Below are 27,688 nucleotides of genomic sequence, written 5' to 3' on the forward strand. Positions count from 1 at the left end.
TTGAGTTTGAATGCCCTGATTGGCTAGGGCTTCAATGACCGCTTCCATCTCAACAGAATCAAAGGCCTTCTTTAAATCAATGAATGTTAGACAGAGCGGCATCTTGAACTCCCAAGAAACCTCAATGAGCTTGGTTATCGTGTGGATATGGTCGATGGTGCTGAATCCTTTGCAAAAACCGGCTTGCTCACATGGTTGTCCTTCATCTAGTATTCTGCCAATCCTATTCAGGATGACTCGAGTGAACAACTTGTAGATGACAGACAATAGGCAGATCGGGCGATAGTTGCCAATGTCATGGATGTCTCCCTTCTTGTTACAGTAGTACAGTCCTGCTGGTTTTCCATCGGGATGGAACCTTGCATTCACACAGGTAGCGTGTGAAGAACTGAGCCAGTGTATTGATGAGTACTGACAGCGGGTTCTTCAGGTGTTCAGGTCTGACCTTGTCTGGGCCGGCTGCTGTTCGTTTCTTTACTGACGAAATGGCGTGTCAGATTTCGGAAGGGAGAACATTGGGAACGACATATCCATCCTGTGGAATTTGGTATGTTGGCAGGTGGACATGGCTAACGAAGATATTTGGGAAGTCATGGATAATCTTCTTCATTGCCATTCTGGAAGATGTGATAGATCCATCAGGATGTCGGAGGGCAGTCATCTTTGTCTTGTAGTTGGCGAAGGACAGGTGGGTGTTACGAATACTTTTCCCGGCTTCTGCCGCATCTACCAGCACTTCTGCTTTTCTCTCTTTGAGGTCTTCCTTGATCACATCTCTGCACTGCTTTGCGAGCTTGGACGTTCGCTTGTGGTTGCCTGAGGCATGCGCCAAACCACGTTGGTGAATAAGCTCAAGAGTTTTCGAAGACAGGTGTTTCTTTGTGGCTATCTCTCTCTTGGTGTTCCTCGCACAATCATGGAGGTGCTGAACCAGTCGATCGTATTCCTCGTCAATGTTGTCAACAATGGCATCTTGCCATGTTGCCACAATAGTGCCAAAGAGCTCCCAGTTGGTGGTCGTTCTGGGAGTTCTCTTTTTAAACTTTGCAGCCCTTTCTCCCCGCTCTGTGAAGTAGAATTTTGCACGAAGGAGACGGTGGTCCGATCTCATTTGGAATTTTGGGACAACAGCAATATTGGTCAGGCAAAACTGTCGATTGAATATGATGTGGTCTATTTCATTATGGAATTGTCCACCGGGAGACTCCCATGTCCAACGTTTAGATTCAGCCTTCTGGAATCTTGAGTTACCATGGATGGTCTTGGTCGACATGATGAACTCAGACAGTCTCTCACCCTGTTCGTTCCATTCTAGGCCATGGGTCCCAATATGAAGTTCTTCGTCTGATATTCTCGGTCCTAGCTTGGCATTAAAATCACCCACAATGATCTTGTAGAAGGTGTGGTCTTCTTTATAGAACTTCTCCAGCTCCATGTAGAACTTCTCAATTTCTCCATCATAATTGGATGTTGGTGCATAGACAATGAAGATAGAAACTGCCGGCAGTGAGCCACATCTATTCAAATGTAAACATCTGATTCGGGTTGTTAGGCATTCGAATGAATCAATGCTCATGGCCAAGTTTGTGTTGACAAGGACACCGACGCCTCCGACACCTCTTTCATCGCATGTTCCAAGGAACAATTCTTCTCCAGTGTCGAAAACGGTGTGATGAGATTGGTGCCTTCTTGTCTCAGTCAGACCAATGATGTCGTACTTGATCTTTTGCGCTTGTACCATCAGGTCCTCGATGGATGCATCTGATGCTAGTGTACGTGCATTGAAAGTAAAGATGAGGGGCTGGAGCGATAGCACAGCGGGTAGGGCGTTTGCCTTGCACGCAGCCGACCCGGGTTTGATTCCCTGCACCCCATATGGTCCCCTGAGCACCGCCAGCAGTGATTCCTGAGTGCATGAACCAGGAGTTACTCCTGTGCATCGCCGAGTGTGACCCAAAAAGCAAAAAAAAAAAAAAAAAAAAAAAAGAAAGTAAAGACGATCATTTTTGTCTTCCTTCATTGTGGCAGCCTAGTTCGGCCTTGAGATTTTATTGGCCTCTCCTTTCTCATCCTTCTCAATGCTGCCATATTGGTGACGCCTTCAGGGTCAGGGAAATAAGACCCATTGTAATTCCGTTGTGTATTTGATATGCCAAAGGTCAGGTCATGGTGCCCATATGTGCGCTTGTAGGGCTTGCACCCTTTTAGTGCTGGTGCCCGCACACATCTGGCTGCTGTGTGGTGAGAAAATGGGCAGCAGAACTGCTGGATGGTGCTTGGTGCATGTGGTGGCAGCGGACACTGAACTCCAGGCTTCCCACATTTGGAAGGTGGGTGTGTCAGCCCCTGAACGTCTTACAGTCCCCAAAACTTGTAGTCTCACTAATCTCTGGGTAATTTTACTGCTTCTTTGCCTTTCTAACGTCTGTACCAATTCTCATATTTGTTTTCTTCTGTTTAAACATGGTGGTTTCTGTTTTCTGCTAGCCACTCTCTACAACAAGACCTCAACTATCTTATTTGTTTGTTTTTCTTGTTTTGAGAGCACTCCTGGCTCTGTGCTCAGGGAGCACTCCTAGTGGGCTCAGGGGGACCATATGTGGTGCGGGGGATTAAATCCAAGTCAGCTGCATGCAAAGCAAGCATCTTGCCTGCTGTACTATCTCTCTGGCCACATAGACGTGATATATGTTTAGGAAGATAGCTGAGAGAGACATGATATATATTTAAGAAGACGGCTGAGGGCTGGCCCTGAACACAGTTGGGTGTGGCCTAAAAAACAAAAACAAAACATAAATTGTAACTAGTGACCCTCCCTCCCGCCTACTGGAATTTGGAGGATCTGGGTGGGGGATGCTCAGCCCCAATCCGAGTAGGCTTGGAGATCTCAGCCCTGGGACCCGCTTGCCTTTGTTCCTCTGCCAGAACCTTCAGGTGTGCAGAGGGTGGTCTCAGCATGGTGGTGGCTGGTCCTGGAGGTCTTTGGCTGCCAGAGCCCTGGTCGGGGCGGGGAGGAAAGCTCAACCCGCTCCCCTCCAAGGGGCCCCGGTGAGGACAGCCAGGCACAGGGGCAGGAGACTGCACTGTTCTCTTCCGGGAGCTGGTTTTTATAGTCTCTGAGTCTTGGCGCCAGGGGACCAGTTGGTGGATGTGACCCCCGCCTACTGGAATTCGGAGGATCTGGGTGGAGGATGCTCAGCCCCGATCCGAGTAGGCTTGGAGATCTCAGCCCCGGGACCCGCTTGCCTTTGTTCCTCTGCCGGTACCTTCAGGTGTGCGGAGAGTGGTCTCAGCATGGTGGTGGCTGGTCCCCATGCAAGGGCTCAAATTCAAGGTCTCACGCGGGAAAAGCATGCACCCTCTCTCCCATGGAGCCACATCTCCAGCCCCATACCTTACACCTAAGGCAGAATTCGGGTTAGGGACGAATATTATCCACCAAATTCTAGCACCAACCTCTGCCCATTGTTTTCGTTTCCTCCTCTGGACACAAATCTCCCCGGCTGCTCCCAACAAATATTCCACAGTGTGGCCAGAAGATGGCAGTCGTTCACCATCCCAGCTCCTCCAGTTCCTGCAGCCCGGGGTCCACACGGCCACAAGATCCACACAGGCAGATGGTTCTGATTCTAAGGCACCCAACCAACCAGATCAACCAAGGATTTTTCAATAACTAAGACCCAGAACTGCAACCAAGGAAACACTGTGATGCTATCCTTGCCTTATATTTCTGATAAACACTTGGGTTCGAATAAACCTTCATTAGTAATAAGACTTCATTAGGAACATTTTTTGGATTTTTTTTTCTATAATTGCAGCGCAGGGTCTCAAAGCCAGGCTTCATATGTGCAAGGTTCAATCATTCCACCACCGAGCTGCATTCCTGAATTTTTTGTTGTGTTTTGAGATGAAGGCATAGGAAACCTGCATCAAATACTTTATGTAGATTTGGGCTTAGGGACTATACTCAGCAGTGCTCAGGAATGACCTGTGGTGGTTCAGAGAGCCTAATGAGTGTCAGCTTACCTCCTGCCCTATCTTTCTGACTCCAAAAAGTTTGGGGAGAGTTTTGTTGTTTCTGGATGCCGCAGCGGTGCTCAGGGATTATTCCTAGCACAGTACTCTGGGGGACCAAGAACTGCTGGGGACGGAGCCCAGGCTTCTGCATGTGTTCTTGCCCTTTGAGTCATCTCTATGACACTCAAACACTTTTAAAAGACCACAGTGAAACATCCACCTGCATCCGACTAGGGTCTTTAAACATGTTCTGCAAAGGGAAGCCTGGGACAGCACAGCCCACTCACAGCCAAGAGCCTCCTGCCTGCACTGACCAGTGTTATCTTGAGTGCTTTTGCTGTTCCCAAGGACACACACGGATGCTTCTGAGGTTTGGGGCCACACCCAGCAGTGCTCAGGGTCACTCCTGGTGGTGCTTGGGGGAGCCTGTGCGGTGGAGGATCAGTTCAAAGGCAAATGACCTACCCCTGTACTATCTCTCTGACTCATCAGTCAAGTGTTAAAGTTTTTATCTTACGTGTTATAAATTCCTAGCTTATCATGAGTAGACTTTCCTTCTTATCTCTTTTTTCAATAGGAGCCATGCACGAAGGTGCACAAGATTGAGCTCAGGGCCACTCCCAAAGGTGGTGCTGGGGGGGGGGGGGGGGATTGATAGATTGATAGCCTTGGGTGGTGCCAAAGACCAAACTCAGGTCTTGACCCCAGCATGGGCTCCACCACCCAAGCCATATCCCAGCCCTCATTCTTTTTTTTTTCTTTTGGCCTATTTTTGAACCACACCTAGATTTGAGGACCACATGTGGTGACAAGATCTAAATGGAATCAGCTGTGCACAGGTCTTAGCCCTTGTGCAGCCTCTCAGTCCTGACCCCCTTTACATCTTATGAGATCAAGGTTCTGTGAGGCCCGAGACAGTACACTTGGCACTGACCTTCCCAGCACCATGGTCTCTGTCCCATCAAACCCTCACCGCCTTGTGCTGTGGGAGGGGACCCAGTCAGAGGGGAGGCAGACAGGGAGGGACCTCGTAATGGGGATAGAGCCCAGGAACACTGGGCTGGCCTGAATGCACACAGGATTCAAGCCGGGCACCAGGGTGGTCTCCGCCAAGCGGCTTCACTCCCAACCCGCTAGACCCATCAGTGCTGTCACAGGGGTTACTCACATGGAGCTGGGCTCAAAGCCCTGCCCAGACGCCCTGACCCAGAAGACAACCCTATAACCACAGGCCCCTTCGGCTGAGGAATCTGAGTGGGAAACAGGAGTATGGGAAAGCACCCCCCACCCCAAGTCTTGGCCTCAGACAGACTGTGAGCTGCCATGCTCTCTGGACCACTCAGGTCAATGCCCCAGAAATGGTGACACAGCTGCAAAAATGCAGCTTGAGTGGGGGGAGAAGGCCCGGAGGCCCCTCAGCCGTGGGCCTCCCCAGCAACTTCGTGCATGGGGCTCTCACTTCACGTTGACCCTGCACCCCTGTCTAGGAGCTTCTAAGGGCCTGGCCAGCTGAGCAGCCTGAAGCATGACACGGGGGCCATGAGACTCCCCCAACCTTTACTCACACACATGCGCTATCTCTCTCTCTCTCTCTCTCTCTCTCTCTCTCTCTCTCTCTCTCTCTCTCTCACACACACACACACACACACACACACACACACACCTGCTGGACACAGCTGGCACCTCGCACAGAGCACTGAGCCATACCCATGTACCAGATGCCACACAGTGTGTCATTCTTTAATGAAGAGCTGGGTCAGTGGGGCCACTCCGAGCCCTGAGCTCCCCACAGCAGGTGCCCCTCACCACTCTGGGAGGTAGGGTGACCGCCCTGGGGACGGCCACCTGCTGAGGAGTCTGTCCACGGGAGTCTAGAAAATGCGTCCATCTCTCAGACCCAGGAGCATGGCAGCAGCAAGGCCAGAGGCAGCTAGATTCAGGTCAGGGTCAAGAGGCAGCCTGGAGGTGCGCTCCTTCTCCTCCTCCTCCTCCTCCTCCTCTTCTTCCTCTTCTTCCTCTTCCACCTCCTCCTCCTCCTGGCTGGGTCCCTGGGACCAGGGCCAATGTGCAGGAACCGTACCAACTCCCCAGGGTCCGGAGGCCCTGGCATCCACTCCTGGGAGCCCATAGTCTCCATCTCCCCACAGACTGACGTCACCCAGAAAACAGTCCCCCGGGGTCCCTGGGTTAGGGGAGCAGGCAGGGCCACCCCCTGCCCACCCACTGGCCTCTAGGCCCTGCACCCGCAGGCACATCCATCGGGCCAGGCCAGAGGCACATAGGGCCTGGGACACCTCCACTAATTCTGCTCGTCGGGCACTACAGCATCTACGGAGGTGTCTCTCCAGGCGCTGCCAGGGCTGCTGTGGGGCTGAGGCAACAGCAGGTGGCTCTGGGTCGCTACAGATCTGTGACCTTGTTCTCCACAGCAGCCGCTATCTGCTGGAGCCGATAGCCCAGCTGCATCTTCTGGGCGGTGCCATCCTCCTCCAGGGCAGTGATGATCTGAAAGGCAGAGGCTGAGCTGTCGGGCACTGTGCCTGGGCTGGCTCCACATCAGACTCCAATAGCGGGCCAGGAACCCCAGGAAACCCAGGGGGCTGCCTCCCTCACTGCCAGCCTGTGCGAGGGGGAGGCTAAGGCTCCGAGAACTTGACTGAGTTTCACACCCCAGTCCTCCTGACTGCGTGGCAGGGCTGGGGTGCTCACCCACCTGGTCATAGTACTTGTTGATATACTTGTAGAGCTCATGGAGGGCCACTCGCGCCCCGAGGTCTCCAGAGTAGTTCTAAGGAGAAGGCCAGGGAGGAGGGGAGAGATGAGAGGTGCTGCCACATGCTAAGGAGGCTGAGGACCCCAGGAATGAGAAGATGGGGGCCAGGAGGTGAAGGAAGGGTTTTGTGAGAAGCAGAACCCTCCCCAGAGCAGGGATCCCAAGCCAGAAGCTCATCTAGGGCCAAGAAAGAGCTAAAGGGTCTCCCTGGTGAGAGCCCCTGGCTTGCCTCTCCCCTGCAGGCTCCAGCTGTCACCCCAGGGAAGGCAGCGGCCATGGGCTGACCCGCCCTGTGCTGCTCTCACACAGACCTTTCCCGAGGCCCCATGCCCCAGAGATGGCTTGGCTCGCTGCCCCGGCCTACCATCCAGACCTGCACAGGAGCTGCAGCGGGAGGCCCTTACCCGGGACAGCTCAGCCAGGATGGAGTTCATCTCCTGATCACTGGCGGGGATGGTCTGTCTGATGTCTGCGTAGTACCTGCCAGAGATGGAGATGAGCCCCTGTGGGAACACAGCCGCCACTCTGCCCGGGGCCCACCCCTGTCTATGCCCACCAGTCCCCGCACGGCCACCAGCTGGCCTGTACCTTTCCACCATCTGCTTGTAGCGGGGAATGTCCCGGGCGTACAGGAGCTTGTTGATGGGGGAGTCCTGAACATCAGAGCAGGGAAGAGGGAAAGAGGGATGAGTGTGGATTCAGGGACCGAACATCCTGGTTTTCCAGAACAGTTTTGTATATAAAACTAAATGTCCTGGAGTCAGAGAAACAGCTCGGGGGGAGTCCCAGGTTCAATCCCCAGCACATGGTCCCCCAAGTACCCCTGGAGCCACTCCCCAGCCTGGAGCCAGGAGTAGACTCTGAACACTGCCAACTGTCTCCCCAAAACCAAATCCACAATCGCAGGAACTCCACAGTCCCAGCCCAACTAGAATATGGGTGGCCCTTGTGTGTCCTTCTGCAGGGGTTCCCCCGACTCCCACCCCACTCTAATCCTCCAATGTCCAGTGTCCCAGGGGACACCAGACCACATCCAGCCTGTGGCAGGGTGACATTTGGGTGTGGCCCTAAATTGCACAAGGGTCAACCTGTCATCAGCCATGGGAACTTTCTTGGCTCCAACTGTGTGATGGCATCCCCCACCCCCAGCTGCCAGGCCCTGACCTCCTCTCGGTGTGCCCCAGCTGGCCGGAGTCCATCTCTACAGCAAAGGCAGGCAGACACTGCCAGGGTCCAAGTCCACATCTGGGAACTGGCCCAGCCACTCCTCTAAGCCTCTGCTGGCCACAGCAGGGGAGCCACAGTGTCACCGTGAGTCCTCCTCTCCTTCACCCCCACTTGCCGCTGCCCTGCCCATGCATGTCCTAATCTGTACCTGGCCCCGCTGGTCTAAGGAAGCGCAGCTTTGTGTCGTGATGCCATGACCTGGACTCAAGAGGCTCTACCCAGCCCCTCCTCTTGACTGGAAAGACCAGGTCCCTGGCCCGTGCTCACCCGGCCCAGCTTGTGGTCAGCCAGGGTGCAGGCATCCATAAAGGTCTGTGCAATGACCAGCAGCACCGCGTCCATGTTGTCAGACGTCTGCACATCGAACACAAACTGTGGGTTTTTGATGATGTTGATCCAGAACCTCAGTGGCAGGCTGTGGGCAGGAGCCACGAGCTGGTGAGCATGCAGTGGGGCGGGGAGAGAAGAGCCTAGGACCCTGGCCCACCTGAGCACACCCCAGCCTCACCTATTGGTCTTCCAGATGTGGACCGTGTCCTGGTCTGAGATGCCATGCTGCTGGGCCTGCTCATCCAGCAGGTCGAAGAAGTACTTCACGGCGAGAGGCACCGGGCGGCTGGTGCTGAGAATCACCTGGAACAGGTCGTCCACAAACTTCTGCAGCGTGCCCTGCAAAGGCGTACGGAGCAGGTGCGCTAAGCCGGCGACCCCAGCACCTGCCCCAGCAGCTCCCATATGGCTGCACCCTGCCCCACCTTCATGGACAGCAGGCGGGTCAGGTAGATCTCAGGAATGGCCTTGGCGCGCTCCCGCTCCCCGCCACGCAGGCTGCCCCTCCGAGGCCGCGGGGGCTCTGGCTCCTCACTTGGCTTCACCAGGTGCCAAGGTCGGATGCCCCCCTCATCCACGTCCTCCAACATCGGGGTCCCTGTTGAAGGACCCACAGCTTGTCATCTGTGGTCAGGGACCAGGGGGAGTGGGGAGGGCCAGTGAAGGAATCTCTGAGTACTAGAGAGACTGACATACTGGGGGACGTCTGACAACCCTGGGGGAGTCTGGGGACCCGACATACTCACTCTCTCCGGGGACGTAGTCCTGGTTTTCCCGGAGAGCATGCTTGGTGAGGCAGGGGACGAGGGCCACTGTTGCTCCATCCGGAACCTGCTGACAACAGCTGGTAACCCCTGCACCAGTCTTGTCCCATCCTCTGCCTCCTCCCATTCTCCCTGCTCACCTTATAATGGTTTTTTTTTAACTTTTTGGGTCACACCTGGCGATGCACAGGGGTTACTCCTGGCTCTATACTCAGGAATTACCGCTGGCGGTGCTCAGGGGACCATATGGGATGCTGGGAATCGAACCGGGGTCGGCCATGTGCAAGGCAAACGCCCTACCCACTGTGCTATTGCTACAGCCCTCACCTTGTAATGCTGCAGAGTATTCAGACGCCTCCAGAGACCCTGGACCTCAGAAGTCACATCCTCGTCGGAAAGAATGAGATGCCCAGCCACCCCTGAGCGCCACTCTGCCAGGGCAAGATGCCACTCAGTGCAGGGCCCAGGGCAAGCACCTCCTTCCTGGGGCAGCCCCATCCCGCCTTGCCCAAGATGGCATACAGAGCTCCTGGCCAGGCAGAAGGCACCCTGGCAGCGGCTCCAGAGTATGTGCCCACACCCTCCCCTTGTTGCAGCATCAGCCCAGCCCAAGCCCAGGGTCCTGGCCACCCTCCCCCACCCTCACCAACATCCAGGGTGCGGGGATCTGGCCGCTGTGCAAGGGGTACTCCTTTATACAGCTGGTCCAGCATCTTCTCCTTGGCTTGAGAAATGGTGTCACAGTCCAGGACCTTCACAGGGACACCCTGGGCCTCTCCTGCCCCAGGTCCCACAGCAGAGACTGCATTCAGGGTCTGCACAGGACATACAGCCAGTCAGGGATTCCGCCACTCTCAGGCCAAGGACAGGGATAAGCCACACAAAAGCTACTGCCTTTGACCTCTGACTTCCAAGCACCAAACAGGCCCTAATTCTTATCTGTTTGCCTGGTCTCCCCCTGTAACCTAGCAGTGAGCACAGCACACTAGCAAACATCTACACGGTGTGAATGGTCAGGAAAAAGGAGTGTCAGAAGGTTCTCACCACTGGAATCTCCAGTTTCAGTCAGTTCGGACTGTTTGGAGGGAGGGGGGGAGGAGGCAGGGGGTGTCTCTGAAGGAAGCTAAGGAGCGGGAGTCTGGCCAGCCTGAACCAGGAGCCTGAGTGACACTCTCCCAGCGCACCTCCTCGCCAATAGCTATGGGGAAGACTAACCCAAAGGAAGTGATGGGGGGTGAGGGTAGGGGTGGGGGGTTGGTCCCTGTTTGGCTGGAACAACTGCATCCCTGGCAGGGCACTAGGCAACCACTCAGTCCTAGTGCAATGAGGACACAGGCTGGCTCTGTCCAGGTACTCATCACATACACACACACACACACACACACACACACACACACACACAATCATACCCTCTCCCTTCCCCCTTACTACTGTGCGTGTATACATGCACACACAGGCACATGCACATGCTCCCTCACCAGGGGACGATACTCCACATCCTCCCTGAGCAGACGGTTGTCATTCAGGGTGTACTTGGCTTTGCCCGTCACACTGTCCACAGGCCCCTTGTCCACTTGATGCTTAATTCCTCGAAAGAGCATGTACAGAGGCTCCCCTACTGAGTCCTGTGGGCATGGTAGGCAGTCAGAGCCAGGCACGGACGAGGCAGAGGCTGACCACACTGGGGCAGGGACAGGAAGCAGCTACAGAAGGCCAGGTGACGGAGGATAAGCTAGGCAGGGGAGCACAGTTGCACAGGGTCTGGGGGCTGCGTGGCCAGAGTCCTGGCCCTCCCCGGAGCATACAACACCCCTTGCCCCCATGCCCCGCACTCTGCCTCCCTCACCCTGACAAAGGTGTAGAGACAGATCGACATCCAGTTGGTGAGCAGCTTCTCCACCACAGTCTCTGTCCTGTGATGACAGACAAGAGGATCAGGGTCGGGGGGGAAAGGGGGTACAGGGCAGGGGGCTCTCTATGCTGCAGTGTCCCAGAGCCCAAGCTTGACCCCTGTTCCCACTGGACGGCACAGCCCACAGCCCACCCCCCACCCCCCCCCACACACACACACATGGCTTTGGACAGACTCACAGACCTGCGCAACATCAGTTTGGGGTTCTTGGCCACATACTGGGCAACCAGGTCACTGAGCAGGGTGCGGAGGATATCAGTGAAGTACTCAAGCTTCCCATGTAGTGCCACCGTAAGCAGAGATGCCACGTAGGCCCGGTCACGAGCTGAGAAGGTGCGCTGACTTTCCAGGGTGTGGATGAACTGACAGCGGGGAGGACAGCGTGGGTGGGCGGAGGCCAGTCAGGATGTGGGAGGAAAGGGGCGGGGAAGAGGGCGGGGCCAGCCAAGATATGGGCGGGAAGGGGTGTGGCCAGTCAGAATGTGGGCTGGTGGGGCGGGGCCAGCCTAGCATATAGGCGGGAAGGATGGAATGTGTGGGCGGGGCCAGTCAGGCCAACTTTGGAGTGAAGCCAGGGTGGGCGGGGCCAGGGGAGTCCAGGGGGAGGTCCTGGGGACCTGCAGTACCTTGGTGAGGAAGAGCTTGCTGTTGAGCAGGTTAGAGAGCTGTCCCAGCCCCTGTTCCACAGTGGGTCGCCTGCTCTCGGGAACACCCAGGTCCCGATGCAAAGGCGATTCCTGGTGCCCAGGGAAGAAGACTCTCTCAGCGTACACCTTGTAGTCAAGGAAGGGGATGCCGCTGCCCAGAAGGTCACTCGTGAGATCAGTCATCTCAGTCATAAGGTCTGGGAAGCAGAAGAGGCAGGGTTTAGGCTTGGATGCCATGTGATGGGCGCAGCTTAGGCAGAGCCCTAGTTGGGAGCACATACCCAACAGTGCTTGGGAGCTCCACCCTGCACAGTGCTCAGGGGATTCCATAGTGCCAGGGATGGGACCAGTCAACACAAGGCCTTCATACTAAGGGGGGGGGGGCGCCCCTTGCCACCTCACCTGTGAACTCCTTCTTGCAGCGGTCCCGCACACTACTCTCCAGATTCTCCAGCTGGATCTGGACCTTCTTATAATCTCTCAGAGCCTGCTTGCTCTTCCTCCTGCTCAGTGCCATGGTCAGAAAGGGAAAAATGGCACTCAGAGTCCTTGTAAGTGCTCTCTGGTCCAGGTGGACAGATCCTTCGTCACCATGACCTTGGCTGAATCCAACCAAGCCAAGGCCTAGCCCAGCCAAAACTTCCTGTGTCACATCCCAAGGAAGTCATCCAGCCTAAGCCTTGTCTAACCCAGCATTTTGGCAGAAAAGCTTTGTTGGAAGACAGCCGTGCCCATGTGCTTCACAATGTTTGTGGCGATTCTCGCGCTCTGACATAATTAAGCAGCTACAACTGAGACCACCTGCCAGAGATAGTTATTCTCCAGTCCTTTATTTAAAAATGTTTGCTGAAGCCTGAAGCGATAGTACAACAGGTAGGGCACTTGCCTTGCATATAGCCAATACAGGTTCAATCCCCGGCATCCCATATGATCCCCTGAGCACCACTAAGTGTGCCCCCCACAAAAAAAAATTTAAAAGTTTGCTGAGCCGGGACTGGAGTGATAGCACAGCGGGTAGGGCATTTGGCTTGCTTGTGACCAACCCAGGTTCGATTCCTATATGGTCCCATATGGTCCCTGAGCACCGCCAGGAGTAACCCCTGAGTGCAGAGCCAGGAGTAACCCCTGAGCATCGCCAGAGGTGACCCAAAAAGAAAAAAAAAGTTTGCTGAGCCAGGGAGAGAGCTCAGAGGGCTGAAGCACACAATTTGCATGCAGGAGCCTTCAGTTTGATCTGCTAAGACCACAGTTCCCTGAACACCACTGGGAGCAACCTGCAAATGCTGAGCTGGAAATACGTCCCCCTCCTGACAGATGCTAACCTCTGGTTTAATCACCCCTTCCCAATCCAACCACATCCTACTACCTGCCCAGCCAAGCCACCATGGCCGCACACACCTGTACATGAGGACAATGACGATGACAGCCAGAGCCAGAAGAGAAGTGCCCACTCCCAAGCCCACCTGGGCAGCCATGGGAAAAGCCACAGGGCTCTCGCCGTCATATTGCACCTGGCCCAGGGAGAAGTGCAGGTTCCCCATCTGTACCTGCAGGAGGAACCACCTGTGAGCAAGAGTCTACCCAGCCAAGCCCAACCCTAGCCTGACACTTGCCCCACTGACCGTGAACTCAGGTAAAGTGTCAGGGACCTCCCGGAGAGCGTGATGCTGGGGCAGGGGCTGCTCCACGGGGGGCTCACAGTACAGGTGGTGCCGGGTCAGCGTCTTCACCACACAGGGCCCAGCCCCGATCATGGCCACCACCTCTTCCTTGGACATGGCAAGGTCCAGATTCTCTCCCTGGAACATGGGTCAATGATCAATCACTTTGAATGTTTCCCAGAGGTGGGAAGGGTAGTCCTGAGCCCCAGCCGAAGGGGCAGAGCTGATGGTCCCCCAGCACCTTATACATGGACGCCCCCCAGTGATCCCATGACTTGCCCTGTCCATCTTCCTCAAGTCTTAACTTTTTTTTTTTTTTTAATTTTTGGGCCATACCCAGCAATGCACAGGGTTTACTTCTGGCTCTGTGCTCAGGAATTACTCCTGGCAGAGTTCGTGGGTCATATTTGATGCTGGGGATGGAACTTGGGTTGCTGCATGCAAGGCAAATGCCCTATCTGCTGTACTATCTCTCCAGTCCCTCAAGTCTTCTACAGCTAGAAACCTGGAGCGTCTGAGTCCTCCCAGTCCCCAGAGCTTCCACTCTGTCTGCAGGTGATGACAGGCCTTCCTGAGTGCCCATCTGCTGTGTCCCCATGGGTCATTCCCGTATGGGTACTGGCCAAGGCCTGCCCTATCCCATGCCACCCCAGATGCTGAAAGCCATGGAGAGTGGCAGGACCCAGGCCACTAGGCAAGTGGTCAAACCCCCACTAGGTGTGTTGTCTGCTCTGCCGTCTCAGCGTCTCGGCCACATACAACGGGGCTATCTGCCAAGCAGGGGCATTGTGGGGGCCCTCCCTGACCCAGTTAGAGCGATACCTCCACAGAGAGCACACTCCCGGGCTTGTGCCGGAATGGCACGGTGGGGTCCTCGGGGTTGAGGGGCTGCAGAGTGGGGTCCGCCTCGTAGGAGAAGGGTGTGGGGTTCAATGTCACAAAGTCAAAGACCAGGTTGTCTAGGATAAACTCCACGCGGACTCCAGGCTCCTCGGGCAGGCTCGGGAGGGCAGGCGTCCGGCAGGTGATCAGCTGGGGGGAGTCCACGCGGCAGGGCCCCTCAAACTAGAGCGGAGGGAAGGTGAGTGGCGGGGTGAGCAGGCAGGATGCCCAGCAAAGATGGGGAGTGCCTCCTTTGGTACCAGCCGCCAGCGGCAGACCACCAGGTGGGTGTGGGCCGGGTGGGTGACGGCTGGCCCAGGGCGGACAGAAGGTGCCCCCGGGTGTCCTACATGCTGAAGGCCACAGGAAGCTCCCGCGGGGCAGGCAGTCTCAGGGATCACACGGCGCCTCCGCCCAAGCCCCTGGCCGGGCCACGAAGCTCTTGGAACCACAGTCACCATCATTCTCGGCGTCTGTACAACATCCAGATTCTGGCCACGGACCCACATTTCACGTCCTCCACTGAAACACAGCCCAGAGCCATTCATGATCCGTATGAATGAGGCTCTACAGCCCAGCCCTCACTGGGTGAGCACTGACACCATGGGACTCAGGGCCCCCCACATACAACCGGACAAGCCACCCTACCTGCCTGCCACACACCTGCGCCCGTGCCCTGGGCTCCATACCTGAGGAAGCTCTTGGTAGGCCCAGCAGAGGTGACATTGGGATCTGACGTGTACTCGAACTGGCTGTGTTGCAGCCTCCGCACGGCAGCCCCAAACCACACAGACACGGGGAAGGTGGTGGGCACGGGGTGTGGGCTGGTCTCACAGCGCAGCTGCTCGGCCTGCTGCTCAGGCAGCCTGTGGGAGAAGAGAGGCGTGGGAAGGCGGCCAGGCTGGGCATCAAGGATGCAGGCCTCATCCACTCCCCTCAGCACCTTCCCTCTTTCTGCTTTCCTGAGCACCCACCCCACCCTGTGGCACTTCCCAGGAAGCCCCCCTCCTCACAGGTGACAAGGCTGGTCTCCGACGACCACTCGGATGTCCTCAGGCCGCCCTGTCAGGAGCTTGGAGCCATGCAGAGTGATGCGGGTGCCCCCAGCTCTGGGTCCTCGGGCTGGGAAGATGGATTGCACTTTCGGGTCCTAGGGGAAGGGGAATGGGAGTGGGGAAAGGTGTGACGTCAGAAACAGGCAGAAGGAGCCTGAGGTGGGCAGAGAGTCCCAGGAAGGCACAGCCCAGTGGACTGGCAGCAGCCACCAGAGTGGCCTGTCTGCAGCTGGAGGAGCTGGGCATGTGGGCACCTGGTAGGCAAAGCTGTGCTCTGAGACGCCACGTCCTCTTCCTGGCACCTCCACTGTCACAGTGCCCGCCACCTCCTCAGCGCTGGCCTCCGTGATGCACACAAGGCTGTGGACATAGGGCAGGCTGGGGTGCCAGGCAGCAGCCAATTGGCCTGGTTGCTCCCTCCCGCCCCCAGGAGACTGACAAAAGCCCCTCTCACTTAGGGGGAAATCCTTACGGTACCCCAGTAGTCTACGGTATCTCTGTGCTTTCCTTCAGATCCAACCCCAGAGTGACAGAACGAGAAAGAATTTGTCTTCTGTGTGGCACCCAGTTCCAAAGCAGCCCTGTGTGGCCAGAGGTGGGGTGAGCAGCTGAGTTCATGTGTGGGCCTGAGCAACTGCCAGCACCGTGTGCACAGCACCCCTTACAGAGAGACAAGACCTGCTCCCAGGAGCGAGCCAATCTGAGAGCCTCTGGAAAGTGAACCATCTAAGAAAACGCTGGATCTTAGCCAGAGAAAAAGAAGTGTGCGGCACATTCATATCCAGCACATGCAGGCTGCAGGATGGAACCCCACACAGTCACTGCCAGCAGTTGAGAAAACAGGACAAGAGACATATGGCTGGGGCAGGGCGCTCCCACCAGAATGTATTTTCATCCCTTCTCAAATCACTTCCGTCTCCTGGTCCTAGAATCATTCACTGTCTAGACAGTCAGCTGAAACTGTTGGTCGAATGCGTGTCAGCAAATCCCACGATCTGGCGGAGTCTTGCTTAAAACAGAACTTCCAGGGGCTGGAGAGCTAGTACAGGACTTAAGGGCACTGGCCTTGCATGTGGCGAAGAACTACCAGGAGCAAAGCCGAGCCTAGAGCTGAAAGCAGCCCCTAAGGGCACTCAGCAGGTGTTCTACCAGTCTGCCCTTCTCCAGAGCCCACCCTGGACAGTGCTTGTGAGAGAAAGGGGCAACTGGGAGAACTGTTATCCCAACTCCACCCACGGACACTCAGAAAGTAGCACCAGGAAACAGAAGGGGTCCCAGGAGTCTACAGTTGGGGTGCCCCGGGGCATGATGCAAGCCCAGCATGGAGGCAAAGGGAGGGCAGCAAGGCAAGGGGGGAGCAGCCGGCTCACCTGCTGGATACCTCGTACTCCTGGGCACTGACAGCACAGGGCACTCCGGCCACCCTGACTGTGTCCTGCACATCGTGCACGTGTTGGCCCAGATTGGAGCCCCTGATGGTGACCCGGGTGCCTCCATCCACAGGCCCAGTCAGCGGCTCCACCTGTCCCAGCACAAAGACTGCTCACCTGGGCAGCCCGTAGAGAGAAACCCACTGCCATCTCTGGGTCCCAGCTCCCCAAGGGCAGCAGTAAGGAAGGGCACCGCCAGCATTCCAACGCACCATGTGGATAAGAGGCGCAGGGCACTGGGTGATCACAGACTCAGCCTCGCCACAGGCCTCCCGCGCCACACACTGTGGGTGTGGCCCGTTGCACCACACACAGCCGTACTGGGGCATGGCAGTCTGGCAGCGGCTGCAGTCCCCATGTCCCACGGAACAGTCATACAGCACCACTGGGGGAAGGGGGGGGACAGAGATGACGTGACAGATCAGTCCAGAGAAGCCCTGCCTCCCAGCACCCTGGTCTCCCCGGGGCCTCACCGTGTAGGCCGTCGGCACTGTCGACACGCAGGTGGCCCGCTCGGCGCAGGAAGATCCCCACCTGGAGCTCAGGCTGCGCAGTCTCATAGCTGAGCTGGAGAGCAGGGAGGAGAGGGGGTCAGAGACAGCATCCAAACGCCTAATTGTGGGGGTACATGATCAGAGGTCACAGTAGGGTGCCAGGAATCATGGGGCTACAGAGCCTGAGTGACCCAGTCCTCCTGGGGACCCAGTGTCAGAGAAGGCATAGAGAGTGGGAAGCCCCGGGGGCCACAGGGTGAGAGGCCAGAGAGGACACACCAGAAGCCCACAGGGCATGGGGTCAGGGTCAGAGATGCACCTGGAGACGCCCTCACAGTCAGAGCTTGGACTGGGCTTGGAGTGGGGGAGTCAGCTTGTGGCCAGGGCACACCTGCCCCTTTCCCAGGCACTCTCGGCCACGCACCTGATGCTGCTGGCATGTCACTCGGCACCAGGTATCTGGAGGCGGCTCACACTCGACCAGGGCACCCACCACCACCTGGCGGCCCTCCAGCTCCATCACACACTCACTGTCCCCTGGGCTGTCCTGGAGGCAGAGGCGGGAACAGGGACTGGGCTGGGCTGATGGCCATCTGCAGAGGCCTGAGCACAGCCCTCCCCAGTGGGGACTGAGGCCAGGGCCAACCCGGGCCCCTGGGGCCTGCCCTGGGCCTCCAAGCAGTCACTCTCACCTGCAGGAGGTGTAGGTTCCTGCCCAACAGCCGCACTTCCCGCTCCACATGGACAGGTACCAGCGTGGAGCCCTGGACACGCTCCACGCATGGGCAGGCACTGGCGCCCCAGCTCACCTCCTCCTGCAGACACCAAGAACAAGGCAGTTTGTGGAACCCACCCTGCCGCCAACCCCACCCTGCCCCAAAGGTCCTTCCCGGGCACAATCGCAGGGAGGGGCAGGGCCGCTCAGCCCCGTCCCGCCACTGAGGCTCCTTCCTGGGCTGGGCCTCACCAGCTCCCAGAGCCCGGGGGTGTCGTACTGGTAGTCGAGGCTGGACAGGAGGATGAGAGGGGCGGGGGGGCCCTCGTGCTCGGCCGAGTCTCCATCACCTGAGAGGAGGGTGGAAGTGGAGAAGGCGGGCACATCACCCCCCGGCCACTCGTCCGCCTCGGGCAGCTCGCCGCCTTCTCTCATGAGCCAATCCAGAGCGGGCTTGGGGGAGCCTATGACCCCTGGGAAAGTGGTGGTGGGAGCAGTGTCGGGGGCCAGATCCAGGGGCACCGCAGAGGGAAGAACCTCAGGACTGAGGTCTGCAAGGGCCGGGGGCGGTGCTGCCTCAGCAGAGGGCATAGGGTCGGGGCCTGAGAGGTCCTCGGGGGTGGCCGTGGGTACAGGGTCAATGGCGGCCGGGGCAGCAGTTCCAGGTCTACTGGGGGTGCTCGGAGGGGGCGGTTCTTCATGGAGAGGTGACTCTGTGGGGGCTGTGGTAGGTGGGGGGCCAGGACCTGCCCTTGGTCCCCAGGGGCTGAGCAGGGAAGGTCCCGTCCCAGATGGGACATCTGAGGCGACCGTGGTAGGAGCCCCGGGCTCCACGGGAAGGGGCTCGGAGTTGGGGGTGGCCGTGGCCCTCGGGACTGTGGGTGGGAAGGGGGTGGGAGGCTCCCTTGCAGGAGGTGTTGGGGAGAGAAGCAGGCTCTGAAGGAGTGGCACAGGCAGGCAGGAAGGGCCACTCAGCAGGCGGGCACGGGAGCAGGAGACGGGTGGGCAAAGGGTGTGTTAGAGGAAAGGAGACGAAGGAAAAGAGAAACAAAAACGGCCCATTAATTCTCCCGAGGAGTGAGGGGCACAGGCTGTCTGAGGCCCTAGGCCGGGCCTGTCGGCTCCAGGAGGCCCCGCGACTCAGGGACCGACTAGCACCTTCTCCGGTGATCCGGTGCCCCGACAGAGCCTCCCATGTGTGGCCGGCCCAGAGTCCAGCCATTGGAGAGACCCTCGCAATGGGGACGGCCTCCCATCCCCACCCACTGGGGCCCAGGTGGGACGCTCACCTGCTGGCTTGCCACCATGGGTCCGGAGTCACACGAAGCCTTATGCGTGCATCGGTGCTGCCAGACGCACCAGTTACATCCCCAGCGGCTGCTCACGCAGGCCTGGCACCTACACAGAGCACAGCAATGGGGCAGGGGCCCCCACGGGCAGGGGGACGTGGGGCCGGGCTGAGGGACTCACTGTGCTGAGGGGTGGAGCTCGGTGATGGCCGCGCAATCATAGAAGGCGAGGGGGGCCTGGACCAGCAGCACAGCGCCGAGTCGCAGCTCCACATTCACCACGACATGGTCTGCAAGGGGGCAAGACTGGGCTGCTCAGCCCGCACGGGGGCAGCCCAGGACCAGAGTGGGCTGAGATCCCAAAGGGTAGGGGCTCCAGGGCTGGGGGAGCAGCCCGCGGGGCACAAAGCCCAGTGTGCCGGGGTTCACACCCCACCCCACCACCCACCTCGAAGTAGGATGGGGGGGGGGTCTCGGGGCCCTTCTCTCACCCACCGGCTCCTCTGGGCAGCGCCGGAAGGTCACTCGGCTCTGGGGAGGGGCATGTCACTCCAGAGCCTGTCAGAAGGGCTGCACTCTGCAGTTCCCCAAAGTGGCAGGAATACGACTCCCCGGGCCACAGGGGCGGCAGGTCCGGCACCGACAGGAAGACCTGCCAGGAGAACGGCGGGAGAGAGAGCTACAGACCACAACCAGCACATGGGAGTGCCCAGGGAGGCCTGGCAGCAGCGGCCTCCAGCCTCTCGGCCTTCACCAACACCTGCTGGCTTGCGTTAGCAGCAGATGGGAAAAGCGCGGCCACAAGCAGCAGCCCGTGTGGGGGCCCGTGTGGCGTTTCATGCTGAGCAGGGGAGCTGCCCACTGGGCGCCTCACCTCCCGTCTCTCCTCTCGGCTGATGTTGGCAGGACTCATGGCCACCACACGCAGACAGCCCTGGTCAGCCTGGAAGCTTGGGAGCCACAGCTCGGGGCCCTGACCCCGCGAGCACTCGGCACGGCGGCTACACCTGCGGAAAAACAGCTGCATTGACTGGACGCCCTCCTGGAGGGACAGCAGGGCATAGGGGAGGGGACAGGCTGGACACTAGGCAGAGTCTGCTGGGCACAGCATGGAGGCAGGGGACTGGGCATTGAGTCAGGAGGAATGGGGGGGCAGAGGAGGGACACATGCTGGGCTGGGAGAATAGTCTGGGACGGGGCGCACGAACCTGCCCAGGAGCACACACCACCCGCAGTATGGGTCCCGGTGAGCAAGGCAAGACGCGCAGTCCAGGTGCTGGGCACAGGAGGCCACAGGAACTTTGAGAAGCTGGGACAGCAGAGCACATGAGGCCGGGATCCGGCACCAGGGGCCCAGCCGGACACACCCCAGGCCCACCACTCACTGTGCTCTGGGTCATGACGTAGAGGTGCTCAAAGGTTCCGTCAAAGGTGAGGTCCCTGCTCACTGCAGAGCCTGGCTGGATGCTCTGGGTGGAGTATGGGCGGCCATCGCTCCCCTGGCCCAGGTAGACCTAAGGACACAAAAGTCAGCCACTGACCCTGCCCAAGCACTGCCCTCTCCCCCAGTGAAGCAGTTTACAAGGAGGCATTCCTGGGGGTAAGGGTGCCACGGGTTAAGCCCCCCCCACCCCAGCCAAACTTTCCCTTCCAGACCAGGGCCAGGGGTGGGTCATAGATCCTGGGCACATTCTACAGCTCCAGGGCACACAGGGATCACAGCCCAGGCCGTCCCCAGAGAGCTCACTGTGCACTCACCCTGTGCAGCTGCCCTTGGCTATCACCCAGGAAAGCAATGGTGTGGCCGTCCTCTGTGGTGACCGCCACAGCTGTCAGCTGGACCCCTGGCCACTCCAGAAGTGGCACAGCTTCCAGGGGAACTCGGCTGGCCATGGGGCTCGGGGTGTGGTCTGAGCCACATGGATACGCGTCCAGGGTATCCTGCAGGCCACGAACACCATCAGTCATGCCCTCCTCAAACACCTCTGCGGTGGCTGGGCTCCCGCCATAATTTCACCCCTTGCAAAGGTCTCAGGCCAACCTGCTCCCGGCAGGATCTCCACAGCCACATCCCGACCCCTGCCACAGTTGGAATCCAGTAATCCCTTCCCGGCGCTGAAGCAACAGCACAGCGGGTAGGGCGTTTGCCTTGCACATGGCCGACCCGGGTTCGATTCTCAGCATCCCATATTGTCCCCTAAGCACTGCCAGGAGTAATTCCTGAGTGCAGAGCCAGGAGTAACCCCTGTACATTGCCAGGTGTGACCCCCAAAAAAGTAGTCCCTTCCCTTCTTTTGACGCCATCTGGCTGGGCTGCATTCTGTTCACCATTCCCAGCTGAGAGCTGCTTTGTCCCAGGTCTATACTCAGCCTCCTCCAGTAACCTCCTCTCTCGGACTGTCCCCCGCATGTCCTACACATCCTTTCCCACTGTCCCAAGGTCAGGGCCAAACAAGTCTTGACTCCTCAAGCTCTCTTGCTCAAGGACCTAACACAACAGGTCTCACCCCTGCCATATTCTGTTTTGATTCATTTTTCTTTGGTAGGGGGTTGGGCCACACCCAGGGATGCCCAGGAAACCATGAGGGATGTTGTTTTTACCGGGCTGGCTGTATGTAAAGTGCTTTATCTGCTGTCCTATCCCTCCAGGCCAAGGTTTTCAGTCACAGTCCTCAACCCCATCCCACATACACATTCTAAACTATAGCGCCTCAGCCAAGAACTGCAACCCCCTCTCAAGGCTCTTCCACAAGCGCGACCCCCTTGGTGCCGGTTCCATGTCACCCTGCACCGTTCTGCCCCCTGGATGCCACTCTGACCAAAGGGCTTGAGAGGTGAGCGCTCACCACGGGCAGCTGCGCACAGTCAGAGTTGACGTCGTACTCAATGTAGGCCACCTCAGCCCCGTCCTCTGCTCGGCCTTCACGCGTGTAGCAGGCATCCCGGGTGCGGTTGGCAAGGCGGTCTACCTCATCCAGGGGGAAGGCGCAGAGGGCAGAAGCATCTGATGCCCCAGCCACAGGGGAGGGGGGCCGGCCCACGGCGGGGGGCGCAGCTGACGAGAAGGCCGCAAACAGCACCTCCCCTTGGGTACCCTCTGCAGATGTGGCTACGGCAGCAGCCTGGATCAGCCCGTAGCCGCCTTGGCAGGCCAGCGGCAGCTCCACATACGAGTAGTAGTGCTGGTCCTGCAGGCACACGCGTGACACGTAGGCACGGAAGGACCGGGACTGTGCCTGCAGGTCCCGTCGAAGGAACAGGAAGTAGGCGCTGGGTCCGCGGGCGAAGGCGCTCACGAAGTGGTGGCTATATTCTGACAGGCGGCCCACCGCCAGCTTGGCGGTCTCCTCGTAGGAGAAGGCGGCTTGGGGATCCGGCGGCCGCAGGGCCCGGGTGGTGATGGGCGGGATGCCGCCCCCCACACCCCGGCTGGTATAGCCCCGTCCCACAAACAGGAGGGGCTCCCCAGACAGGCCCTGGGCCACCAGGCCCACAGTGCTGACAGCAGGGTCATTGGCAGCCACATACTGGGTGTCCCCTGGGCGCTCTGGCCGCAGCAGCACTTGCCCCAGCTGCCCTAGACGCCGCTGCTCGCAGACCCCCTGGTGTACGCTCCCGCATACCACCAAGGCCCCCGGGCTCACCAGGAGCAGCTGGTTCAGATTGTTGGTAGGCTGGGCCTGGGGGCACTCATCAGGCATGACCGGGGGCAAGCAGTCCCTGCTGTCAAGTACAGGCCCAGTGGACACGGTGGCCTCTAGCTGTAGCCCAGGGCTGAGCTGGAACAGGAAGTTGGTGGCCCCCAGGTAGAGGGTGCCTGAGACAGGGTCCCGAGCGAGGTGCTGCAGAGTCGTGCCATTGGGAGTAAAGGCAACTGGCGGTGGGGACTGCAGGCTGAGCACCCACCCGGCCCAGAGTGCCTGCAGCAGAGCTGGGCCGAGGGCTGACATGGTCACCTGGCAGGGAGAGAGGTGCAGAGTGGCTTAGGGGTCCCTGTCTTGAAGGGCCAGAGCTGGGACAATACCAAGAAGCCAAGGAGGGCCATGCCGACACGGATGTGGTGTCGGGATAATCCCCCAATTCACACACACTCTGGAAACTTCCCCGCTGCCCACATTCCACCTGCATTATTCTTTTCAGGTGCCCTGTACCACCTGAGGGTCAGAGGTCCCAGAGCCTAGAAGAAACAGCAGCAGAGCAGGTGGCAGACAGAAAGGGCTAGCACCCCCAGGAGGGTGGGACTCCTCTGCGGGATGCTGCTGCTTGATTTGCTTTAGGCCCACACCCCATGGTACTTGGAGGAGTCCTCCCAGCAGTGCTCAGGCACTGGAAGGTGCCAGCGATCCAACCAGTGGCTCCGACAACCAAAGTGTTTGCACCACCCTTCAGGGACACCTCCCTGGCCCTGAGGTTGGCTTCTGAGGCAGGAGCCACCCCCAGGTTTAAAGCAGGGCAAGGATTGGTTGATGGGTCTCGAAGGGCAGGGAGGGACCCACGAGAATAACTAGCGCAGGGCTCCCCCAGAGAGAGGGAGGCAGAAGGGAAAGACAGCCAGGGTGGGACCTGGAGGCGGGACCCCACCCGGAAAAGGTTTCAGCAGAGGCGGGAGGTCAGTGCTCACCTGGCAGGGCCGGCTGGATTAGGAGACAACACCATGACCTGCGCCTTGCACGGGAGTCACCTAGCCAGGGAGAAAAGCAGAGCGTGAAGCTGGGGGCTGGGCTGTAGGCAGGAGGGAGCCCCTAGCTGCCCATCGTGCCGGCAGCACAAAGGTACCCCCTCCCTGCTGCCCAGCCTGCCGGTGGAATGGGGCCCAGCCTGGCCCTCGTCCACCAAACACATTCCACAGGGGACGCCTCCTCAGAGCCCACACAGTGAGGGGGAGGGCAAAGGAGTCAGGTCCTGGCAGGGCCTGGGAAAGGGCAGCTAGGACAGGGCGTGTGGCTAGCAGGGCCCACGCAGCCCCTCACCCCCAGGGCTCAGTCCCTCTGCAGACCCTTGCCCCTTTCCCCAGCACACTGCCATTCTCACCCTCTGCCCAAATTTGGCCTCACGGAGGTACCTGAGTGCAAGCCCTCCCCCACACAGGCCAGAGGCTAGCCTAGGCCAAACCTTTGGGCCCCGCAGCAGAGGCATGCTCACACCCCCGCCCCCACCAAGCCCCCACAGCCCCAGCCTGCATGCACACACACAGGTGCTGCCACACACAGACGCATGCAGAGCCCAGAGACGCACAGATGCACCCACTCACACACATGCACAGCCCAGCTCCTTTCCACACCCTGAGGACACATCCTCCCTGCCCCCCCCTCCCCGGCACTTAGACACACATGCACACTTCCCTGGGGCGGGCCCTAAGTCCTAGGGGCTGGTGAAGCCAGGCCATCTCTCGCTATTTCCTCTCCCGCAGGTCAGAGCAGAGCCAGGGCACAGGGTGGCTGTATGTGGAGGGGTGGGGGAGTTCTCCTGGAGGATGTCACCACGCCCCACGGCTGTACCTGCCACCCCCAGGTACTCCCCAGACACTGGGTGGGAGCCCGCTCTCCTCACAGACCTCTCTTTGCAGGCCCCAGAAAAACATAGCAACACCCCCACCCCCAGACCTCCAGGGGACCCAGCGGGAGCCGGGGTTAGTGAAGGGCCAGGCTAGGCTCTCTTGGAAAGTGCCCCAGATACTTTCCCTACTTGCCCATGTCCAGGCCACGTTGCCCGCCCCTCCCACCAGATGCCAATCTGCCTGTGCAGAATGCCCTGGGAGTTTCCAGCAGTGCAGGTCCACTCCTCCCAGCCACGGCCCCAGCAGGGGGCTCCTCCTCAGTCTGCCCCACAACGAACCAGGCTGGGCAGGGCTGGCCAAAGGTTCGGAGGAGAGTCCAGCAGCCCGGTGGGAGCAGGGAAGCCATGGCCAGAGCCTGGCTGGGCACTGCTCCCAAAATAGCTTGGGGGTTTCCATTTTTAGTGTGCAGAGAACAGGGCAGCTCTATGGGAGCGGGAACAAGGCCGCCTCTGTTTGCCACCAAGGGGAGGGTGGTGGAAAAGAGGTGGCAGGGAGATTCGTGAACCCGGCGAGAAGCCCAGGACTATGGCAAGGCCAGGCTTCCCAGGAGCCCCCCACCTTGTTTTCAAGGGCTGGGGGGGAGGGGGGGAGAGGATTTCTTCAGAACTGTGTGACATCGGTGTCTAACTGAGAATGGACAGAGGGCACCCCCTTACCCCGACACTCACTCCCCCTGCCAACTCACACCCAGGGATGCGCCTTGGGCAGAGCAGCCTGAGGTTACCAACACTCCCGCTTTCATTCACTTACAAACATTTGCTCAGCGCCTACTGCTTGCCAAGGTTCTCCAGCTCTCAGGGGGCCGCTACCAAGACACTCCCCAAATGTAAAAATCACAGTGGAGCCAACTGGCCCACAGGAAGAGGATGGACGAATTGGAGGGGCCAGGCCACATGAGAGAGGGGAGGCTGACCTCTCTGGGAAAAATTCACGCTCCTTTCATCACTGGCCCCTCCCTCCCCCTCATCCCACCAGTGAATCTGGCTGCCTGTCTTCCACGTTAAAAAGGTCTGCAAGGACACTTCTGGTGGGTAGCATATTTCACGTAAACCTCGGCCATGGGCAGAGCAGCCCTCAGTACCCACCTCCTCTCAGGACCTTCTAACAGAATCAGGACACATGCCTCTCTCTCTCTCTCTCTCTCTCTCTCTCTCTCTCTCTCTCTCTCTCTCTTTGCACCCCCACCCCACCCTGGGCAGAGGGATAAAGGTCAACCCCCTCGGCGCAGGCCCTCTCCCATGGTCGGCTCCCTGCCAGCTCTCCCCCACACATGCTCCGCGGGCCTGCCGGCCTCCACTGCAGGCAGTTCCCACAGCCTGGAATGCCCACTCCCGAGCTGTCCCATTAACTCCCTACCTTCTTAGCCTCCCAGCCAGTCTTCCCTGCCCCTAGGGTGCTCCTCCTGTGATAGACAGGTGGGCGTGGGCACACCCAGCCACCTGCTGTGTACCCTGGGGTCCCAGAACCAGCAGCTGGACTGCTCAGACCAGTCCACAGGACACCTGATTCAGTGCATGCCTGATGGCTCCCTGGGGTGTTTGGATGATTCAGAGGCCCCAAAATGAGGACAGATGTTAGCCCAAGCTCCCTACGGTTAGTTGGGTGAACTTCCAGTTCACTAACAGGTAAAACCAAGTGGGCAGGAGAGATAAGGGGCCCACATGCTTCTCCAAAGGCCACACAAGGAGTCAGTGTCACTTTTACAAATGATGGGCAGGAACTGACAAAAAAAAAAAAAGGGCAGCCTATTTAGAAGCCAAACTTCAAGTTTGGTCGGGATCTCCTGCCTTCTCCCCAAATCTTGGGCCCTCTAGACTCACAGCCCAATTCTAGCCTGGCCTCGGCCACACGTGCCCTGAGGTTCCTTCTGGGCCATCTTCAGCGGGACCGAAGAACGTCCAACACCAAGGGCACGCCAGCCCGGGGTCCCCACACACCGGGTCCCCACCGCGAGCGTCTGTCCTGGGGAGTGGGAAGCGGCCTTCCCTTCCCGCGCGAGCTGGGCTCCGGGTCCGGCCCAGCGAGTTACTCATTGACAGTGCGGGAGCACACACTGCTCGCCCCGTCGTTCGTGGGGCAGGGCTGGCGGAATCCCCCCTTTGACCCGGCACCCCGAGGGCCCTGGGGCGCTTCTCCATCACCGCCGCCCGCGCCCACGTGGAGAGAGCCGGGTCCCCGGTGCAGGGGTGCTCGGCAGGAGGCTCCGGTGCGTCTTTGTGAGAGGCGCGGGGCGCAGGGCTGTTACCACCAAGGGGAGGGCGAGGTCTCTGCGATCGGCGCTTGCCCGCGACCCTCCTCCTCCCCCCGAGCCGCGGGGCAGCGACCCCACCAGTGGTCCTGGGAGGGCGGGGAAGGGGCCGGCCGGTGCCGGCCGCCGTGCGGCGGCGAGGAGGGGGCGCGGAGGAGCAGCTCCACCTCCTCCGTCTCCCAATCGCGTTCCAGCCGCCGCCGCCAGAGTTTCCCTCGGCGCGGCCGAGCGTGGTCCCGGCTCTCCGCTCGGCCGCCCGCCCCGCGCCCCGCGCCCCGCGCCCCGCGCCCGCGCCCGCGCCCCGCACTCACCACCGGGCCGGCCCCGCGGGAGGAGCGCGCCGAGGCGGCCGCCGCGCCCGGCTCGGGATCTGCGCGCGGCGGCGCGGCTGCCCCCCGCCCCCCGGAGGTGGGTCTGGCCGAGCCGCAGCTGTTACCCGGAGACCGAGGGGCGGAAAGCTGCGCCCGCTGCCCGCCCCGCCCGCCGCCGCCGCGCTGCCACGGCCGCGAACAAAGGAGACAAAGCCGCGCCGGCCGGGCCGGCTCCGCGCCTGCCCCCCGCGCCCGCCGGGCCGCCCTCCCCCCGCCCGCCGCCCAGCCCGGCCGGAAGCCGCCGCCAGAGCCGGCCGCGCCGCCCCGCGCCGCCCGGGACCCCGCATTCCAGCCCCCCGGGGCCCGCGCTGGCCGC

The 27,688-nt window shown here is 59.5% G+C and overlaps 1 protein-coding gene across 3 annotated transcripts; it reads right to left on the bottom strand.

Annotated features, from left to right (window-relative positions):
• Nucleotides 1-5,743: 5,743 nt before the first annotated feature.
• On the bottom strand, nucleotides 5,744-27,488 carry PLXNB1 (plexin B1). Of its 3 annotated transcripts, XM_056129821.1 has the most exons (39): nucleotides 27,313-27,488; nucleotides 26,415-26,473; nucleotides 23,818-23,877; nucleotides 22,043-23,152; nucleotides 20,955-21,137; nucleotides 20,582-20,710; nucleotides 20,405-20,505; nucleotides 20,071-20,203; nucleotides 19,692-19,848; nucleotides 19,378-19,486; nucleotides 19,197-19,305; nucleotides 18,160-18,843; nucleotides 17,885-18,007; nucleotides 17,617-17,739; nucleotides 17,172-17,265; nucleotides 16,911-17,083; nucleotides 16,639-16,790; nucleotides 15,523-15,628; nucleotides 15,227-15,363; nucleotides 14,903-15,079; nucleotides 14,564-14,735; nucleotides 14,154-14,396; nucleotides 13,293-13,469; nucleotides 13,069-13,217; nucleotides 12,073-12,173; nucleotides 11,650-11,867; nucleotides 11,207-11,385; nucleotides 10,958-11,024; nucleotides 10,590-10,736; nucleotides 9,758-9,926; nucleotides 9,439-9,542; nucleotides 9,094-9,178; nucleotides 8,773-8,945; nucleotides 8,526-8,686; nucleotides 8,285-8,432; nucleotides 7,379-7,443; nucleotides 7,195-7,270; nucleotides 6,731-6,805; nucleotides 5,744-6,522 (listed from the first exon to the last, which is right to left on the bottom strand). In XM_056129821.1, the coding sequence occupies exons 4-39, from the start codon at nucleotides 23,144-23,146 to the stop codon at nucleotides 6,418-6,420; spliced, it is 6,408 nt and encodes a 2,135-aa protein (XP_055985796.1). In that variant the 5' UTR covers nucleotides 23,147-23,152; nucleotides 23,818-23,877; nucleotides 26,415-26,473; nucleotides 27,313-27,488; the 3' UTR covers nucleotides 5,744-6,417. The 3 variants fall into 3 exon arrangements, with proteins under 3 accessions (XP_055985796.1, XP_055985795.1, XP_055985797.1); XM_056129820.1 differs by lacking the exon at nucleotides 26,415-26,473; XM_056129822.1 differs by lacking the exons at nucleotides 18,160-18,843; nucleotides 26,415-26,473 and having other exon boundaries at nucleotides 27,313-27,485.
• Between the last annotated feature and the right edge of the window lie 200 nt (nucleotides 27,489-27,688).

This window comes from Sorex fumeus, unplaced genomic scaffold, assembly GCF_029834395.1.
Source record: "Sorex fumeus unplaced genomic scaffold, SorFum_2.1 ptg000072l, whole genome shotgun sequence".
Taxonomy (NCBI): Eukaryota; Metazoa; Chordata; class Mammalia; order Eulipotyphla; family Soricidae; genus Sorex; species Sorex fumeus.